The sequence below is a fragment of the Danio aesculapii genome, chromosome 24 (genome assembly GCF_903798145.1).
Source record: "Danio aesculapii chromosome 24, fDanAes4.1, whole genome shotgun sequence".
Lineage (NCBI taxonomy): Eukaryota > Metazoa > Chordata > Actinopteri > Cypriniformes > Danionidae > Danio > Danio aesculapii.
In genome coordinates, this window is record NC_079458.1 from 41,525,775 (window position 1) to 41,542,183 (window position 16,409).

Here is a 16,409-nt window from a genome sequence, read left to right on the forward strand (position 1 = left end):
GATCGCGCTGCTCTTCTGAAGTAATCCACAGCTTGGTCTTGATGGTGAATCTCCTCCAGAAATGACAGCGACTCTTTGTTTACAAGTTTGTGAGCGTTTGAGTGGTTGCTGTCATGTGATGTGCATTTGACAGGACGGACTGTACCTCACGTTAGTTTCAAACAGATTACAAAACCAAAAAACGTTTGTTTTCAGGTGCACTTGGTTCATTTAAAAGCCCAGATGTCAAGCTGTATGTGGATATATTTCTCTTGTCTGTGAAGCAAGTATTCACTGAGATTCCTGTGTGTTTGTGACCCCCAAATTGTCATGAAAGCAGAAGCTGATTGGAGCTTCTCTGTCAGTCTATAGTGATCGATGATTGGCTTCTGTACTAGTAGGCGGGGCTTTATTCGCCATATTGACCGTTACACTTTTCCCCATTCAAAACTATACGAGTGACACGTCTTGTGTATTCTAGAGTCTGAGAATATATTGTTTCAGCATAGATATTGCACTGTGATCATTCAATAATCACATCGACAAAACCATCATGAGTGTTTTCAAAATGTCAATATGATCTAAAATATGTACATTGATCAAAGATGCTTTCCTTTTTTGTCTGTCTGAGCAGTATACCTTGTTTATGCTCTCAGATACAACAAATGAAAGGAAACATTTCATTTTAAATAAGTAGCCCTTTATTTAATGTATTTAGCAGCAAGATATTGCTTTCACGTAATAAAAAATACTTAATCATAAATCATTGATCTGGGATATCCAATAAAAGACTTTTAGATCTCGGAGACGTCATTCTGTGATTGTCATTAATGCCCTTTAAAGTGCAAATGCCCATATTTTACTAGTTTTAATGAACCAGGCTGGTCTCTTGAATTCAATTTTGGCTTTCTGAAGGAAACTAGGACAATTTCATATATTTAAACAAATATATATATGTCACCTCTTGCTTTAAACCTGTGGGAAAACACAATCACAATATTACTAAAACGTTTAACCATGAAACTGACCGATGGACAACCGGCTCTTAAGCAAAATGTGAATCAATCTAAACGAACACAGCTCAGACACAAAGAAAAACGCCAGCAATGTACAGTGACAATGTACAGGTGATAATATACATCACATAGTTCTTTAATTAGCAAGAACATGGTACAGCTCTGCAAGAAGCAACATTGTGCAGCGATGTGTCTCAAAACCTCAAGAAACTGGACATTGTATTGACCTGAAGAGCAAGAGTTAAGCAGAAAATTACATCCTTCACAGATTAGCTCCAACCCAAATTAAACTCATCTGAAAAGGCTAATCAATGCTCTTGGGATCTGGGAAATTTGGGGCCAGTGTGTTAGAGTTAAACTACAGAAAGATGTCGCTAAACTTGCCCCCTGCAGTAGTAGTAATTGTAGACAGCTAGTCAACTTACTACAGTATGTCAGGGAGGTCTGATGCTATGTTTACATGATAACAGAAGTTTTTCCCATTTGTTTTAAAAAACCTTCTGATATTCATGACGTTTTCAAAACTCTCCATGTTTACACATATCTGCGTAAATGAGTAAACCTGTATTACATATACCAGGCCAGTATTTGGCGCTGTCGTCTTGTTAATTATCAGTACATTTGGGGAAGTGATGATGCTTCATTGACTCTGTATGATGTCTACTGTGAAACATAGCTATGGACAATGGGGTCGTCGTAGGCAGAGGTTTATTTATGAATTATTTATGAATAATAATTAATCAATCCATGACGAATTAATTATTTGTAGCCATTTTTACCCAGACATTTAAAAAGAAGATATTTTAGAGCAGTAATCACAATAGGGTGTATGCTGAAGCATGCTAATAGGACTTTGAATTTGCTAGTAACCTGGGTTAAGCGCTTCCGGTCAACTGTATGCCAATGCAAAAATCGGCGCATTTAAGGTCTGTTTTCTTTAAAAATCAGCGGTCTCAACTGGCTGAGTGATATCTGATATAAAGTGGGTCTCAGATTGTACAAGAAGCACTGCATTAAATTACATTTCCCCCACCATGTCTTTATAATATGAGCATTTATTTTACCCCAGTGTATTCAATGGAGCTTCTGCGCTAGCCTGCCGATTCTGACGAGCGCGTGCGAGTAAACGGCTTTTTGTCTTGTTTTATGCTTGAACAACTACATGAATGCCAAAGTTTATTTAACTGAATGTATTTTAATTACATTACAACATCAATGCTGTAAAAGGAATCGTATAAAATGGAATATATAATATATATTCCGGTATATATAATAACAGGTCACCGGAAGTTTATCAGTATAGGAAAAACACTAGCTCGGCTATACCCTATTCCATGAAACTATGATATTTTTATCCACGGTTATAATACCGTCAGAATCTTATACCGGCCTATGCTTAGTTTTGAGACATATCTGACATGTTGCATCTTTTCAGGCAGTCGTATATAGGAATGCATAAAATATACACATCTGTTTTTCAGAGGTCTATACCCCTGGCGTCCCCTCAGTAGAAAGCAGGAATGGTGTGTTCAATCACACAGCGTCTGCAGTGTTGTCTGACTAGTCGAAGTGCTTCAGGTGGCACGTCACACTCTTGTACATTTAATAATTGCAGTTCAGGACATCCTTCTGCTAGTGCCATCAATCCTCGTCCCGTCAAACTCTCGCATCCCCTCAAACTCAGCCTTCGGAGCGTTTTACAACAGCTTGCTAACACTTCCAGTCCAGCGTCGGACACCAGCGGGCAGCGTCCCGCGTCAATGGACCGCAATCGAGGGCAGTTTCGAGCTAAATAACTCAAACCCTGATCCGTCAGTCCTTCACATCCCCGTGCATTCAGATAGCGTAGCCGCGGACAGTAGCGTGCTACATAACGCAGTCCAACATCTGTTATCCGCATACAATGTGCTACACTTAAATAGCGTAGACGGCCCTCCAGACGAGCGACTTCACGTAAACCAAAGTCTCCCACTAGATGGCAGTCACTAAGGCTGAGCTCGCGTAAAGCTGTGCAATGCAGTGCTAGCTGGCGCAGGGATTCGTCTGTTAGTCGGATGCAGCGCCGCAAGTATAAATGTGTGAGACGCGGACAGTGAAATGCAATGGTCTTCAAGCCTTTGTCTTCGAGTGAAACGCAATCCGTCATGTTGAGATATCGTAGACCGATCTGTTGTCCGTGTAGAGGTGTGTGTTGGACAGATTCCTCCTCCGTCAGGCTGATACACGTCACTTTAGGACAGCCTAAATGAAACAAGATAAGATTTTAGCAATGGTAAAATCAACCCAGGCTCATTGCAGATACGTGCCCAGGTCTACATTTCTGGGGACCGCAAAATACCTAACCGTCTGCTCACAGTTTTTGCAAATCCACCAGAGGGCGCTGTGTATGCTTTTTGATGATTTAAATTTCTCCAGGCAAATCCTCTTCTCGCATAAATCCACCAGAGGGCGCAATATACACTTCAGTCGACCAGGCCAGCTTGCTGACCCACCCCTGTCCCTAAACCCAACCGATAGTGTTTTCAAAAGCAATCTAGAAAAAGAAAAGCTTTTGGGGTCGTGTGATTTCACCACGTTTTCAGCTTGTTGTTTGTTTATTTATATATTAATACATTTATTTATTTAGTTTTACCTGGTTTCTTGAACCGTTCTTCACTCTAACCTGGCCATCGCTGTTCACTCCTATCCACATCCCATTCCTAAGTCCATCAGTGTATGTGGCGAGCTACTAGGGAAACTGGTAACACCGGAAAAGCAGTCGACACAGAGGTAAGGGCTCAGCTGGTAGCGGGAATATGAACAGAAGCTGTTGGCAGCTCCATACCGCCCCATAGCATTCATTTTACAGATGAAATGGAGCCGGACGTACCTCTGGGTACATATTTCGCAGTCTCCAAAAGTGTAGACAAGGGTACGTATCCACAATGAGCCTTTGTTGGTTACAATTGAGAAAAATCAATGCCTTCCACTAACTGTGTATGTGCATTACAGTTCTGAATGATTCTTAAGATGTAAAACACTAATTAACAATGGCATGTGCAATACTGGAAGCAATGCTTTTGTGGATTTTATTATATATATATATATATATATATATATATATATATATATATATATATATATATATATATATATATATGCAACTCTTCTTTCAATTATACAGAGGATGAAAGAAATTGTATTGATGGCCATGTTCAGGACCATGTTACACTGTAAAACATACCTGTTCATGAACAGATTCTGTATTGTGTGTGTTTTCTGTTTATTAGCGGTGGTGAATTGCATTATGGGATCTCTGCTCTGTCCGCTTTTGATGTTGAAAATTCAACTCTACAGTTTAACAAAATGACATTTATTGACATTTTAGTAGTTTGAATAATATAATGTATAATACACAGGACTCAACAGTAAGGACTGCCCGATGGCTTGGGGCCAGCAAGTGGGATGCTCAGGACAGTATACAGGATGGTTACTGGCCCAATTAGCCCAGTGCTGCCTTGTCACTAAAGTTTAATTTGGCTGCAACTGTTTGTCAATTGTGTGCAAACAGGATGCTTTCACACCTAGACATTTGTTTCAGAACCAGTCTCGTTTGCCCAGTTAGCGCGGTTCATTTGGCATTTGTGAATCCAGCAATTGCAGCTATATGAAGAGAGAATTATGAGTATGGCGGGATGTCATTCCTACTGGTAAATGTGGTTTCATGTCGAATACGGAAGTGAAAGCCTGCTGAAACATTACTGAGAGCTGTTTATCTGTTAGGAACATTGTCAGAAATTACCATCTGATCATTTGTCCATATTTTAAACTTCCAATATTCTGTATTAGGCCTATTGTTCATTTCTGCACTGACACCTGGAACGAAAGATCAGTATTGATCTGCTTCATGATCTGACTGCAGTCTCGCTTCATCTGTTATTAAATATTATTATTTATTTATTTATTTTTGCAAATTGTTAAATTGTCAGTTGTTAAATTGTCAAGAAAAGTTATGCTGAATAAAAAATGTATGTATACAATTGTGTTTGGCCTTTGACACAATATTTAAAATATTATTTTTGCTTTCGCCAGTGAAAATTTTGGCAGGGCAAGTAAATATCTGAACCACTGGCCCGATTGGGTCATTGGAAATAATCCTTAGCGTTGAACACTGAAAAATAATATATGTAGAGAATCGTAATATATAACCCAGACAATATAGCACTTTAAACTATTCAACATGTTTGTAAAAGTCACTTTTTCCATTTTTCTTTTCATGGTTAAAAGTTGTTGGAAGAAAGATTAACATCCCGTAATGCAATTATAAAGCAGAAATAAACAGAGGCATTTATAATCATGAATCATGAAATACAGTAAACTGCTGACTTACAGCTATTTTTTACTGTAGGTCAATTTTCCTATTTATTACCTTGCAATTTTTGCAATTTTTGCAATGTTTCCACATAATACTTGTTAATCTGTGGTTTGCACTTAATTTCACAGTACCTGTACACTAACAATAATAATTATATTATATTCTATGATGAGAAAGGTACAGTTTATCATGTCAAACTTTAAATATCTGGCTAAACCTGACATCACATGCCACTATTTCTAAATCCAAATCAGATTCCCAGAGCAAGGCTGCCAATTAATCAATAAATAAATACAATGTGCTATACTACTGTAAGAAAAAAGCGATGATTGTGATGTCCCGGCTTGGACTCAGTAGTAAAGGCACTTATTTACTCTTATAACCACCTTTCTTGTATTTAAACCATTACCAAGACCCAAGACATCATTAAATGTGCACATTTCATAATAATTCCAGCTGTTTTGATCCACTTTCAAACAGAAAATCAAATCGTGGGAAGCAGGAAAGAGTCAAAGTAAATGACCTGACAATTTGGACTCGACATAAGGTTTTCAAATGGATAAAATAGCGAATAAAGGCCAGAGAAAATAAAAAGGACCAAAAGAAATAAAATCTGCAAACCTCACATGGAACAAAACCCAGGCAGTATCTGTTTTTGCTCCCTTTACAGTTATACTACCTGCTTTTAAAAGTGATTGTAACCACAAGATACTTTTGCAACAAAGGCTGTATTACTTGTGGATGGCAGAATACACGCTGTGCCCTGTGCATGATGAATAACTGTACAGTGTGTGATTGTGCAATGAACTCAGCAGACGGACTCTTGCACTGCGCTTGAGGTTAGCAGTCCATCTTTTTAAAAGTGACTGGCGGCGATTCCTAGATCCCGTAATGTTTTTCCCAGCCTTCCCAGGAAAACTTCAGCATTGTGAATTACTCCCTGAATAAATCCACAACCGAACATCGTATTTTGATGCATAATGACAGCTAATCCATCACAGGAGCTCCCGAAAATAATCAAGACGTAATGTGTTTTCCTCATTGACCATAATGTATGTGCCATCATGCAAATACACGTTTACTGACCACCTGGAGTGCAATACTTGGACTTTTGATGCTTTAAACTCTAAAACAATGTAAAGAATAATTGAAGGCGACCTATTGAATTATTAGAAAATAATGCACACCCGAGAAGGCCATGATGTGAAGTCTTCTGTTGTGTTTCGATGTTTATTTTGACTGTTGTAGCTGTGAAATAATCATTCAGCATAGTGATATGGAGCTTTAATGAGCTCAAAACCTGCCGGAACTACTTTAGCTGTCTGTTTATCTGAAAATAACAGCACATGTTAGTACGTTCATCAGCCAATCAGAATCATGCATTTAACAGCACCATAGTATAAATCAATAACAATGCATAGTGTAGTATTGCAAATGTCACCTAATATTCATTGCAGTTGCATATCTGCTGAGGTTTTCAGTCATTTTTGGTGTTTTAAAGTCTAAATATTTGCACTTTGACAGCTCAGACAAAAATATTGATTACCTGTGTATTTTAGTATGATCATAACATAAATATATAGTTTTAAAAATTGCTAGTAGTTGCAAATTAGTTATTGCAACTCACAAAAACAATTTTACTTATTATTCCAGTCTTGTTCAGCCTAAGACTATTATGACATGACGATTCACTGGTCCACATGTATGGAGTCCAGTGCCTCAACCTAATTAATAAATGTTCACATTGGTCATATTACCTGATACGTCTAAATGTTCCAGATTGGGACACTTGGAGACGACATCAAACACTGCGTCATTGGACACATTATAGCAGCCTGAAACCTCCAAACACCTCAGCTCTGGACAGCAGCGGGCGATCACTCTTAGCCCACGATCGGAGAGTCTCCTGCAGCCGCTGGCCACCACCGTCTCCAGGGTCAGACACACGTTTGGAGTATCCTGACACAACCGATGAGTGAGCACTTTTAGGGCCCGATCAGCATTTAGCAGTTCTCCGTTTAGACGAATGGTGCTCCAGAGACGCGGGTCCCAGGATAGGTTATACCAGCGGCGGCAAACTCGAGCGCAGCAGCACAGGTGAGGAGTGGACAGGTATGAAAACACATGGAGTAAAATAGTATCCGGAAGGACGTCGATTAAGGAAGTGTGAGGGGGCTTTGTAGACTTTGAGCGAGTGGATGGAGGAGGGTGAATTAATGCCACTGTTTCCCCCAGGGAGGATTCACGGCCGTTGGGGACGGTTTGAGGAGGGTTTGGGTTCAGGATGAGGGCCGGACTGGGAGTTCTCATGCTCAGGTCTGAATCTGAAAGGGAAAAGAGAGAGAGAGAGAGAGACGAAATCTAATTTATTTCAATGATATTTAACAGAGAGTCAAGTCTAGGGCTGGGATGATACATTATTTTATTGTGATTTGATGGATGAATTCTTAGCTTTATGAAGGTTTAATTCTCTCTGGAATCAATTCTGAGCTTAGTTTTAATCAGCAGATGGCGTTTAGGCTAGTGCAGTGGTTCTCAAACTTTTTTCACCAAGTACCACCTCAGAAAAAAAAATAGTCTCTCCAAGTACCACCATAATGACCAGTATTGAAATACAGTAGGCCTAATAAAGCAGCTGATATCCACTGATAACGCCCATTCAATCGAGTGATAACATCCGAAGCGGGTGTTTAAACTCGCTTAAAATATTTGCACTGGCTTTAAAAACACAAGGAACTGATAAGCGTTCACTTTATTATGGTTAAACTGAAATGACTGTTGTACCTGCTCGACTATAATCCTGACTCCACTTTGCACGTCCTGTGATGTGACCATTGCATGTTCACACGTTGCGATGTCGATGCTGAAATGATGTGTTTGCTTTATAGCTTGCTATTTGTCAGTACAGGAAGTCAGAGTGCACTGAGACCATTGTTTTATAGAACCAAATCAATCCAATATCAAAACTTCAATATACTCCAATTTAGTCTGATCATAATTCTATTCTATTTTAACAATCACAGCTCAATTTAAGCATGTTGTTTCATTTTACATAAATATAGTATATCTGTTGAGCTAGATCATTATATTACCCACATTCGGGCATTTATATATGGCATTAATATGACATTTGACACTATGCCAGCATTAAATATGCTTACTATGCATAACAAATCACTCTTGTAAATTTAATTTAGCCTTCAGCCCATAAATAAATATTGTAAAACCTGAAAACACAAACAGTTAAGTGTAGATTACGCAACCGATGACTTGTCTTTGACTTTAACTACAATCTTTTCTGCGAAGGTCATGGCGAGGATGAAGGGTTTTACTGTGTGGATTTCCCTTCAGGAAAGCGGTTCATAAGCCTGTCATAAAATGAAAGATAATGAGACGAAATATTAAGGGGAAAAACAGTTTATAATAAGCTCTGGTCTTCCCTTCCTCTGTATTTCACGTCTTTTGTCAAGCCTCCTCCACAAAAATGAGCGCAAAGCATAAGCGAATGAGTGTAAAACATTTCCAAAGCCTGTCCTGAGGATTCATGCATTCCCTTCCCTAAAATCTTGATTAATAGCTCTTTGCTAAGCTTCAGGACGGTCCTGCTGAGGAACTGAGGTTTATGTGCAATGCTAAAATTTTCTTAAGCGAAGAACTCATGATGGATAACCATAGAGAGAATTTCCCTCTGCAAGCCACGTTTTGCATGCAATATTGCATTCACCAACGCTACATTAACAGTCTTCAGTGTGTATTTTTCATTACAGATGAAGCAATGCAAGAACAATTTACAGTAATACGCACCGCACAGCCAAAAGTACAGTACGTGCAGCTTTTTCTGATGTATGAGTTTGGCTTCTTTAACCACATGTAGAGTTTTAACAACAGGTGCATCAGATCAGGCATCAGTCACAGTCTGCTTACACTAACATTTACAGTAGAGGAACACAGAGTATCCAGACATTTATTAATAGAGCACGATTACAGGAGGGATGGGGGATTCAGCAGAAATAGCAGCTTTAATAGAAATATCTATTAAAGGAGACCTCTTATGCCCCATGTAAAATGTGTCTTTGCTTTCTGTAGATTGTGTAGTGAAGTTTCAGCTGAAAATAGCACACATATAATCTTCTCTAACTCTCTGAACCTGACCCTTTCAGGCATTGAACCTAATTGTGGTGTTTTGGTGACTGTCGCTTTAAATTTAAATGAGATTGTGCTCTGTTCAAGAGAGGGCGGAGCTACAAATTCCTGTGCATCAGCATAACGACAGATGTAAAACAGTGTGCTTCAGTGTTAGTGTGTGCTTCATGCTTCTGTCAGTCTATGTCGCTCCTGTTCATCTAAAACTCCACATCTATAATCCTCTTAGTCTATGCTGACATTATCTTCAGCAGCTCAAACACTCTAATGGCTAATGGACAGACAGCTGCTTCTCACTCAGGGCTGCTGTTTATGCTAATGAGTGAGAGATGGGCGGGGCTTTCCCCCTCTGATGACACATACAAAGGGAGAACGTCAATCAAAGTGTTTCATTCATCAGGTCTGATTATAACAAACACAATTAATTCATGTTCACCATTACAGGCTGGAGATATTCACACACTGTTGCCTGTGTTTAAACCCCTTATAAAAGGGATTTTTGCATAATAGGCAAACAAACAGTAGAGTAAAACAAACATTAAAAAAAGATGATGAGCGATTAAAGTGCAGTGGAAAGCAGAACCAATAGCCTGGAAGAGTCCTGCACGCTACACATCTTTAGGGTAGCTCAGCATGAATGGACCACCCAGAACTGAGGAAAAGCATGCAAATCTGCTGAATTCCCCCAGCGCCTGAATCCTCAATCCTCAATCCTTCATGCTGTTTTCCTCCTGAATCTGATTGAATCTGTGAGCCGCTCAGAAAAGCCTGTGCTGAAGGTCACAGGAGGAGAAATTCAGACCCCCTTCAGTCAGATGTGTTTACTCGCTCTGTCAGCGTTATGTTCAGTGATATTTATATTTAGTATCGCACAATCACAACAGACCATGTGTTATTCATTCATTCATTTTCTTTTCGGCTTAATCCCTTTAATAATCAGGGGTCGCCACAGTGGAATGAACCACCAACTTATCCAGCATATGTTTTACACAGCGGATGCCCTTCCAGTTGCAACCTATCACTGGAAAACATCCAAACACACTCATTCACACACATACACTATGGCCAATTTAGTTGATCAGTTCCCCTATAGCGCATGTGTTTGAACTGTAGGGGAACCTGGAGCACCCGGAGGAAACCCACACCAACACGGGGAGAACATGCAAACTCCACACAGAAATGCCATCTGACCCAGCCGAGGCTCAAACCAGCGACCTTCTTGCTGTGAGGCCACCGTGACATCAAATATTTATATTTAGTGTAGCACAATCAAAACAGGCCTTGCGTTAATATATGAATATTATGCAAAGATCTCAGCCTGCACTGCAACAAATGCTTTTCTTACCTTAAGTCCAAATAGCTGCACAGTCTTGAATCAAGAAGCGTGTTCTAGACAAGCAAGAAATATTGTGTTGTTTTCAGTAATAAAAGCAAGAATCCTGTTTTACTTTTCATTAATATTATTTTGCTTTTACTCTTTGGCAGATTATTTTGCTTCTTTTAAAGAAAAAAACTCTCTTAATCTACTTTCATACATTGATACCCTTAAAATAATGAAAGTGTGTGTGCAAATTAGTTTGAGTGTGTGTCTGTGTGTATGTGTTTCAGTCTATGGGCTCTATTTTAACGATCTAGTTGCGTAATCTAAAGCTGTCTGTTTATCTGTGACTCTATATACGTGTGTCTGTGTGTGTGTGTGTGTCATCATGATCTGTCTGAGAGTCAAACTGTTCTCAGGTCAGGTCTGGAATTCACATCCCCTTGACTTACTGCACTTACAAACACACACACGCACACACACAGACGTTAAAAGGAGACAGTAAGACACAAATCTGCCGAGCGCATCATTCATTCTCACATGAAGACCAGCAGAAGCGGCCCGTCTGTCTGTTTACACACTGTAAATCACGGTATGAGTCTCACTGTCTGGAGAAAAACCATACAGAGACACTTACAGTCAGAAAAACACTGATCTGAAAACAGCCTCGTGTGCAATAAACTCTCCATTTAGTCCGGTCAGCTTTCAGTGTCACTGTCTAGGCCCAAGTGACCTTTTATTTGGCCCACCGCTGATGGGGGAATGCCTTTAAATGTTTGGATCATCATGAAATGGATTATCCTACAAAATGGATTGCACGGTTGTAAATTTAATCTAGTTTTCCCATGAAATAGTCAGAGAAGCTGATATGGCAATACATTAAAAAATCTTGTTATAAATTATACAATACATAAAAAAGAAAACAAGAATAGATCTGTAAAATAATTAAGTAAACAGGTACATATATGTTATATATAAAAACATATAAGTAAACAAAATTTATAATAAAAGAGATAAAAGTATTTAAGACATCAAAAAAATAATAATAAAGAAATTAAATAATTAAAATAAATAATAATAATAATAATAAAACAAATAAATAAATGATAATAATAAAATAAATTCAGATAAATAAAAATATGAAGATAATCTCTTTCTCGCTCTCTCCCTCCTTCTTTAATTTTGATAGCAAAATACATTCAAATAAGGAAATTATTCATAAAGAAAGATTTCAGAGATTCAAGATTCAAGCCACGATATATAGAAATAAAGCCTTCCAAGCGAAGCAACACTGGCCTTCATACTTCAGATTCCTGCACCAAAAAAACCATGATGATGAGCGTCCTTGTGTTTATTCAGTCTCTCCATAAATAATGGAGCAGCGTTTGGCTAATATCCAGTGTTTATGGACGTGTCCTTTGTTTAGGCAATGAACTGACCTCCGTTTATTCAGACTGGATGAACATAATGAACCGCTTTCTCTAATGCCGTTGGTTGAGCTGTCACAGAAACAGCCCATATTTATCCTTATATAACAGTATGTTTATATATGACGGACTTCTTGAACATTAAAGTTATATAATATGACAACCTGTTGTGCTAAAGCCCATACTGAATCTGTAAATGTAAAACAGGTAATGAATGTATATTTGTTTATACAACAAACTCTGAGATGAATGGGGTATTAAATTAAGAAGTTGATTATTGTTTTGAAGATATGATATTGTTCACTCGTGAGAGTCTGAAAGGGAAAGGATTTATATGAGAGTTTCTTTCCTGCAAATCATATTTTAATACAATACTCTTTTAAATGACATCAGACAATATTTGTATTCAAAACCTATTAATTGACCTTTTTTCCCATCAAATTTTTATTTTATTTTGTATTTTCAAACACAGAAAAACATGCTGTAGACAATCAGCATATAGCAGTGCGCGAAGATATACATGTAATAACCAATGTACAGGTTGTTAAGTAATAGTATTAATAATAGTGCCAGCAATAACAACAATAGTGTCAATAAAAAGGAAAAACTGAAGAGTAATGACAAGTTACATACTAAAACAAATAAAAATAATCAAATAAAATAATTTATAATTAATTGACCTTTTAAAAATCATGAACAAACATGAAAATAAATAGTAAATTATGACAATAGTTGCTATAATTTAGATTTTTTTCAGCTTTATTTAAATTATACATATTTTCAAATATTTTTTATTTATTTGTTCGTTTAACTTTTAGAACTTGTAGTATTTTTTTTAAACTTATAGTACTTTTATTTAAATATATATATATATATATATATACATATATATATATATATATATATATATATATATATATATATATATATATATATATATATATTAATATCTATATATATATATATATATATATATATATATATATTAATATAAATATATATATTAATATAAATATAAATTTTAATATTATTTTTATGCAGCTTTCGTTCAGATAATTAAAAATATTTTAATGTTTAGGCAACTGTAATTAAGTAAAAATGTAAACGCAATTGAAAAATGATAATAAAATAATTGTATTTTTAAATAATTTAATTTAAATATAATTACTTAATTATTAATAAAATGAAAAAGGATTTACAACAACAAATAAAAGATGGCATATATACATTTATTTTGCATTGATTATTATCTAAATTTGACTAATCAGATGGGGCCTTACTATCCCTAGCCCTGCCTCTCCAATAATTTCTGTCCTGCTATTGGCTGCAGCGTATATGTGCTTTAGCAAAAACGAGTTTAGATCTGTCCAGCTGTGGGGTTTTGGAGACGTCTGCATCACCATATGGGCATAAGAACAGGACGTGTGTTTGGATATAACTCAGTGTTTTGACCTTACTTCATTATTATTGTTCATTTATTCCTTTGCTGAACATTAGAGCTGAATTTAGAAATTGTTTTGACATAAATATTTGTGCTTAACAAAGGAAATTAAATATGTGGGCTAATGGATGTGTTCAGTGAAGTGAGTTTCCACTGTTTCTGTACTCCACCAAAGTAAAGGAGTAAAGAGTAAAAGTAAAGTAAAGAGAAAGTAAAGAGGCTGAATGGAGGAGGCTCGTTCTTTATCCTCGCGCTGCAGATGCTCTGTTTAACTGTTTTCTCACTAGTGAAGCGTTCAGTTTTTACACTCATAAAGTCCGACTTGAAACAGCAAATGCGCCATGACGTGACGCAAAAGGACTCTTAAATGGAATGAGAGACGAGACTCTGATTGGTTTAATGCACGTTATGCTCAAAACACACCCAGAACTCATTAAGAGAATAAGCACAACCCTGTTAGACCATGTGCCAGAGCGCAGAGCATATTTCTGTCCTTAAAATAGCAAAAGTGGATTCGGACTCTAATGCATTTGCGCCACGAGCTTTAGACTTTGCGCATAGATCATTGAAATAGAGCCTTAAATGTTTGCATCTTTACAGTTTTTTTTTTTTTTTTGTCTGAATTAGAATTAATTAATCTGAAAATATATATTTGACCAGTTTATTTTAACATCATTAAATTAATAAATAAATAATTTAATACATAGCTAATAAAAATAGCACCTTCAGTTTTGAAGGGAAATGTTATACTTGAGAAATATCGCATATCACATAATTTACCAGTATCTTCCAGCCCTATTTTCAACACTATATAGTAGGGAGCAGCAGAAAGAGAGAAGATACTGATGACGTTAACCCAAAAAAGATGCACTGGAACTAATAAATGCAGTTTTTCTTAGCGTTTCTAAAGAACTGTTGATTGCCAATGCACTATAATTACATGTGTCAGCGATCAAGGAAATGTTCCATGTAAAGCAAAGCAGACCGACTTAATTAACTTCCCCTTTTCAAACGAATTTCAATTGAGTCGCGGTTTTCCCTTTCATTCTCTCCGCCGTTTGATCCAGAAACTGGGATCAGCTTGACTCGTGGCGGACTCATGTTGTGTTGGGTTTGGAGTCGGATTCAAAGCTCGACTATCTGTTTAATTCCAATTGTGAAACCTAGACTAAACTGTGCACCAAAACAAATACACACTCGCTAGACGAAACACGGAGGACGAGCCAACATAAATCAGACAAAACATCTCTCAGGCCTGGAAAAGAGTTTTATATTTAGCTGGCGGTTCTCAGAGGCAAAGCATTACAGGAAGAAGTGAGCCGCTTAGAACTTTCAGAAGCTTGCACAATATTTGAATGCAGCTGACGTCAAAATTATTAGCAATTCTGTGAAATTATGGTTCCTCAGTTTCAAATATTACCCATATGATGTTGAACAGATTCAGGAATTTCTCACAGTATTTCCTCTAATATTTGTTCTTCTGGAGAAAGTCTAATTTGTTTAATAAAGGCGGCTCTTAATTTTTTATTAAGAACTTGATAGTTTTAAATGAAACTATTTTAAGGTCATTTTCCCCCATTGTCTCCAGAACAAACCACTGTTATACAATGACTTGCTTAATTATCCTAACCTGCCTAATTAACCTAATTAAGCCTTTAAATTGCACTTTAAGTTAAACACTAAAAGGGCTTTTTTTCGATAAACGATTTACAATTTAAATCAAATGCATGGAGTTAAAGGTTATTAACCAATATAGCTGTCATTTAAAGAGCAAATTTAACTACATGTATTTGCAAATGCATACAATTATTTTAATTATAATTAATTATATTAATAATAATATTAATATTAATAATAATAATAATAATAATATTCATTAATTAATTTTCCTTCGTCTTAAGTCGCTCATTTATCAGGGGTCGCTACAGTGGAATGAACCGCCAACTATTCCAGCATATGCTTTACACAGCGGATGCCCTTTCAGCTACAACCCAGTACTGGCAAACACCCATACACACACATTCACTCAAAAACACACACACACACTCACACACACCCACACACACACACACTATGGCCAATTTAGCTTAGCCAATTCCCCTATAGCGCGTGTGTTTTGACTTGTGGGGGAACTCGAGCACCTGGAGGAAACCCACACCAATACTGGGAGAACATGCAAACTCCACACAGAAATGCAAACTGGCCCAGCCGGGACTCAAACAGTGACCTTCTTGCTGTGAGGCCACAGTGCTAACCATTGAGCCTCCATGCCACCCTGCTTGGGAAATATTTTTTAAAGAATTAAAGGGTTAATAATGCATTTTTTCCAATCAGTTTCTGAGTGTATAATTAGCCGGCTATCTCTTCCAGCGGTCTGACCTTGTCGTGAACCGCCTGCAGTCTGCATCTGGAGCAGGAATGGGCAGATATAGCAGAAACAGGTGAAACATCTGCTCTTCAGCTCGGACCGAGCGTATGAAAGCAGAGCTTGTGCATTTCAAGCGGGAAACCACAGTCAAGTCTTTCAGCTGAAGTTATTCCCCAGTGATGGACAAAACAGGACTCGCTGAAGAGTTCAGAAGATGTGATCTGTCATTAGCTAATCACTAAACGCTGTGCGCATTTACTTTTGTCTTACAGCGCTAATTATTCATTCAATTTCCCTCGGCTTAGTCCCTTAGTCATCAGGGGTCGCCACAGCGGAATGAACCGCCAACTGTTATAGCATATG

At 37.4% G+C, this 16,409-nt stretch overlaps 1 protein-coding gene across 1 annotated transcript in view; it reads right to left on the minus strand.

The window, feature by feature from the left end:
* Positions 1-681: 681 nt before the first annotated feature.
* The window catches only part of si:dkey-192l18.9 (F-box/LRR-repeat protein 7), a 49,401-nt gene continuing 33,673 nt past the window's right edge, over positions 682-16,409 (minus strand). The window contains exons 3-4 of the mRNA XM_056450342.1: positions 7,107-7,673; positions 682-3,236 (exon numbers count right to left, since the gene is read on the minus strand). Of these exons, the coding sequence (XP_056306317.1) occupies positions 2,500-3,236; positions 7,107-7,673 (1,304 nt within the window). The 3' untranslated portion in view covers positions 682-2,499. The remainder of the gene's footprint in view (positions 3,237-7,106; positions 7,674-16,409) is intronic.